This window comes from Chrysoperla carnea, chromosome 1 (genome assembly GCF_905475395.1).
Source record: "Chrysoperla carnea chromosome 1, inChrCarn1.1, whole genome shotgun sequence".
NCBI lineage: Eukaryota > Metazoa > Arthropoda > Insecta > Neuroptera > Chrysopidae > Chrysoperla > Chrysoperla carnea.
The window spans coordinates 23,258,749-23,265,836 of record NC_058337.1 but is presented as its reverse complement, the minus strand read 5'-3'; the positions used below and the strand labels follow the sequence as shown (position 1 = coordinate 23,265,836).

Sequence of the window (7,088 nt, the reverse complement as noted above, 5' to 3'; positions counted from 1 at the left end):
TTCCGAAATTGAGAAAAAAACCCCTTTTTTTTTATTAAATGTGGAAGCGGTTTCTTAATGTAGAGATGTTCTTCTAGATCGCCCCGAAAGAAAAGGGAATTTAAAAAAAAAAAAAAACCAAAGGAAAAATTAATCAAAATTAAAATTTTATTAAGATTTGAAGTGTTTTTAAAAACGGACCTTAAAAAAGAAAAACTAGAACTACGCGGGGATTTGTCTGGCTCCGACATCTAATGGGGCGGCACACAAAAAAGCCAAATAATTACGATTGATTACAAGTAGAGATAAAGATAAACAAGTGTATTGAAAAGATCATTAGCCACAAATATAGTACATGTTTATGCATTTTACAACCCTCCCACCATTATTTTTGATCCATATAATGCCGCAGGAAACGGTCAAGTAGAACGTTATAACGGGATAATTTGGAAGACTATACAACTCGCTTTGAGATCTAATAATATGAAAATTAAACAATAGCAAGAAATGGTACAACCTGCTATTCATTCAAAACGATCTCTATTATGCACAGCCACCAACGTAATTTCTCACGAGCGAATGTTTTCTCATCCTAGGACGTCGTACAACGGTTTACATATTTAGGGACCACTCTGTATTTATGAATAGAGTGATGTCGCTAGTGTATTTTGTAATGTCAGAAACGTAAACACAAAACATAAATGTACTACGACATGACAAGTGTTTGAAAAATTCATTAAAAACACAACAGTATTTATAAATATTTTAAATTTAATATGTTTTTGTATAATAAATGTATTTAAAAAGAGTGTTGTTAACATTAGTTTGTGTAGCTGTACTATTTTTAATATATTATACATTATTTACTGAAAGCTATGTATCCAACCAATTACTACTATCACCCACACAGAATATTAATCCTTCGAAATACAAATTATTTTCCAACGTAACAACCACAACAACAGCAACAATATCAACGAAATATACTGAAGATTATATATATGTATGGTGTATTTTTTCAAAAGTTTATAAAAATGCACCGCTTAAAGGAAAATTTCATGTATTTTTACAAAGTTTATTATCTCATAGTACAACACCTGTATATTTAAATGTTTTAAGTGATAGTAAAAGTAAATTAATTGCACAAAGTATAATTAAAAATATTGTTATTGAACTAGGAGTTATACATTTTAAATATAAGTTTTATGATATAAATAAGGCTGCATCACAAATTCGAGACATAGTTAAAGCAATGATGCCACACTTCAGTTCACAACCTGGTAAATATTTTCAAATAATATCATAAGTAATTATTTTAGATTTTAGAACCTTAGTTGCGATATTTATACATGATGAATAAAAATAAAAAAAACTATAATATATCTTTTTCGCTAAGTTTTTTTCTATCGTTTATAAAGTCGCAATTTGACAATATAATATTGTAAAAGTTAATTCAATTTAGCAATATAATATTTTGAAAATCAAAATAAGGTGAAAATGATAAACAAAATTTTTCGAAATTTTGTCGGTTTTCAAGATACACAAGAGTCTAAACTGTATCACTTTTCTTGTTTGACACCATCCCAAATATAGTCTTATTACCGTTAATCCAGACGACAAGTTGGAGAAACGGAGACTAGGTGGGAGAGAAGGTTAATGAAACTTTGGGATGTTATTCAAGGATGGTTAATAACATTTTCTCATGTTTTGGACCTCGAGGACCCTGTGAGAAAATAGTTGGGGCGAAAATTTCCTTCTCTTATGTTCTACGGCAAAAGCGTTAAATTTTCTTCATTTTTGACTCATCAAACATGTTTGTATATCAAATCGTTACGGAGATTTGACGCTTCAAAAAAATATCATTTTTCAAAATTTTCTAAAAAATGCCAAAAAATGCTGTATTCCACATTATTTCTTCTTTTATACCCATATTATCGCAATCAATTTCTCTTTGTTGTATCTTGTTTGGCAAGCACGCTACACTCTCACTTCACTGAATCCAAGTAGGAACTGTTCATCTGCCGAAAGTTTCCTTTTCACATTGGACTCGAACAGTCTGACAATTCCTCTGGCTTTCACTACAGCCAGTTTACAATTATTGAGCAATTTATTAATAGAAACATTATTGAGCGAAAAATCAAAAGGCAAACCTACAATGCAAAGAAAAAAGTATCAATTAAACATAAATGAGAATCATTAGACCCAAATAAGCTCCATCCAAAATATCATCGTGAAAGTTAATTGTATCAAGTAAATGTGTTCAGAATTTTCCAGCCAAAAATTCAATATTTTGAAAATCAAGCGAGGAGATATCGAATAATTTTTTTTTCCATTTCCGTTTTATTTCAATGTATTTGACAAAATATGCAATAATTATAATGTATATAAAATTTCTCGTAAAATCGCCGTTATCTCGAAGAAAATCGTAATCTCACGTGTTTTATGGCATTAAAATTCATAAGATTGGGATATACGGACGTAAATATCGAATTAACGTAAGGAATTGAAGAAACTTTTGACATACTTATGTATGACTCTAGTCTTAAATAATGGAGTATGCCCATTTACGCTCAATATGAAAACTAATGCAGCATGGTATATTATTTGCGAACTACTAGCATTTTAAATGAACTCTGAAAAAAGTTTTCATTGATAATTTGTCGAGTATTAAGCTTTATTTTGTTTGTTTCAGGAACTTATTATAGTGATGCATTGTTTTATATATCATTAGGGTTGCATCGAATCGCACCTTTATATCAACGTAAGGCAATTATGGTCGACTGTGATATTAAATTTGTGTCTGATGTACAAGAATTATACGATCAGTTTTTAACGTAAGTATATATTTTTTTCTTAAGATTATTCGATCAATTAAATGTATATTAGATAATTTAATAGCTGCCTTCTCGTATTTCAACAAGTTTCATATTAACGTAGTACTGAAGACGATAATTGTAGATTTCGACATTACTAATAAATAATCTATCTATGTATATAAAAATATACAGTTGTTCGTTTTCTGGCTAAGGCTCAAAAAAGATATTTTCGTAATAATAGCACGAAGATTTAGAGACCATAATATTAGCGAAAACTCAAAAGAACAGCCCGAAAATAAATAAAATTCTCCTATTAGTGATTTGTCGAGGTTTATGCTTTAAATATTAATTAAATTTAAATTATTCCAATTAGTTGAAATTATAACGGGATACCCATAGGTGATATCGATCCTCGAGAACCAGTTCCAAACTAAACGAATGTTTTTTCTTAAATAAAATGAATAGGGAAGGTAGGGGTAGATTTTTATTTGTTTATTTGATAAAATTCCCATTCCCAAGATATTTTAATATTTGAATTAAATTTATATTCTTAGTTAGATTGATAATTTGCTTACGTTGTTTAGGTATGAGTGACTGAAAAACTTAATTGGGAGACCAGCTAATTGACAAATAAATAGATAAATTTTGTCATAGGTTTTTATGAATTGGAATCCGAAGGCTCAAGCCAGGCCGAAGGCCATCTAATTGTCCAACAGATGGATATCTAATCGTCCAGATGAATATTTAATCGTCTAGGATGGATATCTAAAAATGGACATCTAATCGTCCAGATGAATATTTAATCGTCTAGGATGGATATCTAAAAATGGACATCTAATCGACATCTAAAGCATAATATAGCCGTTAATGACTTGAAGCTGATAGCGATCGCAGCGAGTTTCAAGAGATAGATCTAATGATTCAAGAGATAAGAGTAATAGTTATTAGACATTATGCGTGTTAAGTGGGCGATCTAAGCGAGGGGGCGAGTTGGCGGGTGGGATAACCGTTCTTAGCGGGTGAAACTAAGTTCACTGGGTCATCTATTTTAAAATAAACTAAGTAAAAACAAATTATTAAGTATGATTTAAAAAACTCTCAATTTGGGACAGTATTTTCCTAGTATATTTTTCTGTTACCTATTTAGAGTAAGTACTCTGTTACTGCAAGGTTTTCTGTACGACAAATTCGCACTCAATAGGCATTCGTACTAGAAAAGAATGTAATGAAGAGATCTACCTTTTCGTGTTATTTCGATCTACAAATTTTAAACCGTCATTAATATGACGTTAATAAATCTAAAAATTTATAACTATCTCCATTTCTACATTGATTTTATTAGAATTGAGAAATTCTCAGTCTCGTTGCATGAAAAAGCTGAAACTCCCCTCATGCTAGAATTTACCCGAGCACTAAAAAAAAATCGAATCTATCTCAATGTCTATTCTACTAACTTTATTGTCTATCGTGGGAATAATCCTTAATGCATGTCTTTTGATTTATTATTGAATAACCTTTAATAATATAAATATTTTCACAATATTTATTTTAATAAATATTTTTCTTATTTTCAGTTTTCCTCCAAAAGCTTTGTTTGGACTTGCACCTGAATTGACGCCCGTATATCGTCACGTATTATATAACTATCGTTTACATAATAAAAATTCAACATTCGGTGATTATTTATTAACATTACCACTTGCTGGGGGTAATGAAACAGTTACCAAAGGATTTCCTGGATACAATTCAGGCGTTGTATTATTTCACTTAGATCGAATACGTGAAATGAATAAAGATTATACAAAATTAATATCATCAGACAATGTAAATTATTTAACTACTAAATATTATTTTAAGGGTCATTTAGGAGATCAAGATTTTTATACATTATTAGGATTTGAATATCCTGATTTGATACATCGTTTACCGTGTGTGTTTAATAGACAATTGTGCACATGGTGGCGTGATCATGGCTATTCTGATGTATTTGATTTATATTTTAAATGTAATGGAGATGTAAAAATCTATCATGGGAATTGCAATACACCGATACCAAAAACATTTTACTATTATACGATTGATGATAATGTGTGACAAGATTTTTTTTAAACACGAATAAACCGATCTAATGAAATCACTTAAACCTGAATAAACACCTTGTAACTACGAATAAACACCTGTACGCGACATAAATGCGATATAATCGTGTTAAATAAATAAAGTACCCCGCACGTTCCATATTTTTTCCGATGGAATTTCGAAAAACGTTTGCAAAATCATTCTCATGTATAAATCCTTTGCTTCACTTGTCGTTCCATTTTGCTTTTATGAGCTCTTCCTAAAATTACTCGTTCTTATGGGCAGAAAGAGGCGAAAAATCTGCATAAGTGAGGGTACTTGAAAATAGTTTTCACATCATAATTTGGTTGCTAACTCATAAAATATTTGACTGTATTCAGAGTATTCGTATTCAGAGGGTTCTCAAATCAGCAGAAAATAGTTATATTTATTGTTAAAAATTTGCATTATCACACAGTGTAATTAATCATGTTTTTTTATAAATTAATTATATTTTGTATATTTTCAAAGAAATTTATTAAATAAAATATTTTATATTAATTTTATTTCTAAGATTCGATTTGCAATCCTCTTGCAACAAGTAAATTTGAAAACAAGGTGACGGACATGCCGAATTCAAAATATTCCTGGGTATTAAAGCGTGAAAGTAGGGTTTATGTGGCTTTTGGAATATACGATTGAATATCATAGACTAGCTGTTAACGACTCGCTTTTTGGGCAACTTTCAATTTTAAGGACGAAAATTATTGTGTTGTAATATTCACTTCATTTGGCGGCACTATCCCCCCTTTGTTCACAATGTCGTTGGTTTTAATTTTTTAGTATGGAACCATAATTTTTTGAAAACAGCACATGGTATAATCTCGCTGATAATGCATTAATCTGTTATTACTCCAATAAACGAGGAGAAAAAAATTAGAAATCTGTAAATTTTGAGCATAGCACCGATTTTGATAAAAATTTGGGATTAAGCTTTGTTTACCCTCTAGATTAAGAGTTATATGGTGCCTTGTGGCGCTTTTTCCCAGGGGGGATAACCACCCCTTCTAGGGGGTAGAAAAATTTATGTTGAAAATGGCAACGGGAATCGGTAGAGCGATGAAATTCAACCAAAAAGTGCCATTCAAGTATATTTCGAAATTCAATACTTACCGAGTTATTGGCGATTGAAATTCGGAGTATTTAACGTTTAATATCTGAAAAACTGGACGTTTTTTGAAAAAGTATATTATAAACTTTTTATAGTACTATAAAAAACCTTGAAAATGAAAGAGTATCAAGTCATTTGCACCAAAGACTATAGGATAGACAAGAAGCAGAAGTATAATTATAAGTGACATCTGGAGTCTGAGGCGATCAACTATTAAGTTTGTAGGCCTTTGCGGGTATGACTATTAAGTTTGACTACTTTGCGGGGGTGACTATTAACTATTAAGTTTGAAAGCCTGACTCGGTAGAGGCGCTGAAACTCGTATACTACGATTTTACATTAGCTCATATGGGCTGCTTCTCCTCTAACGAAAATTAACGGAGTTATAATGAAAAGTAAGTTTCTGGTACCTTTTTTTTTTATGTTTTATTTAGCACAAAAACTGATTAATTTACCACGGAAACTAAAATTAATGGTTGACACTTTTCAATTTACTTTATATAGATACTGACAATATGCTCAAAAAGTTCTGGGGGTTTGGGATATATATTTTTAGAAATATTGGTTTTAAATACAAAAAAAATTTTTCGAAAAAATGCTTTTATATATGCTTTCTCTCTATACTTTTTTTGTAATTTTATTATTTTTCGAGATATTTAACGATAAAGACAATTTTTTCGTTTTTTTCGAAAAATTTTTTGCATTTAAATTGCAATATTTTGAAAACTTTATACCCGAAACTGTTAAAACTTTTTGAGGACGTTGGCAGTACCTAAATAAAGTAATTTGATTTTAGTTTCGTGATTATTATTTATTTTTATGAACAGAAATTCGATGCCAATTTAAATACTCAAAATATGAATAGGAACAAAGTGAATATGATAGAAAAGAAAAAATTTTCTACATATTTTACAGAACCGTAACAATTAGTATTTCTGTATCAAATATATCCATTCTATGATATTTGATTTTATAAGAAAATCTTTTATACTGCGTTTCCTTTAGAAATCTGTAAAAAAAATTTCCAAGTTTCAATCTACAGTTGGTTTTTCCTCGACTTTTTC

The 7,088-nt window shown here is 30.0% G+C and overlaps 1 protein-coding gene across 2 annotated transcripts; it reads left to right on the top strand.

Annotated features, from left to right (window-relative positions):
* Positions 1-681: 681 nt before the first annotated feature.
* On the top strand, positions 682-5,330 carry LOC123305029 (xyloside xylosyltransferase 1). 2 transcript variants are annotated; one of them, XM_044886628.1, is made up of 4 exons: positions 682-1,259; positions 2,672-2,813; positions 4,370-4,932; positions 5,118-5,330. In XM_044886628.1, the coding sequence occupies exons 1-3, from the start codon at positions 773-775 to the stop codon at positions 4,887-4,889; spliced, it is 1,149 nt and encodes a 382-aa protein (XP_044742563.1). In that variant the 5' UTR covers positions 682-772; the 3' UTR covers positions 4,890-4,932; positions 5,118-5,330. The 2 variants fall into 2 exon arrangements, with proteins under 2 accessions (XP_044742563.1, XP_044742562.1); XM_044886627.1 differs by having other exon boundaries at positions 4,370-5,330.
* Positions 5,331-7,088: the final 1,758 nt, after the last annotated feature.

Bases quoted from the DNA above. Each gene is read 5' to 3' on its own strand.
- LOC123305029 (XM_044886628.1), top strand. From the start codon at position 773: ATGTATTTAAAAAGAGTGTTGTTAACATTAGTTTGTGTAGCTGTACTA. The intron at 1,260-2,671 runs GTAAATATTTTC...TGTTTGTTTCAG, and splicing joins ACACTTCAGTTCACAACCTG to GAACTTATTATAGTGATGCA. The intron at 2,814-4,369 runs GTAAGTATATAT...TCTTATTTTCAG, and splicing joins TTATACGATCAGTTTTTAAC to TTTTCCTCCAAAAGCTTTGT.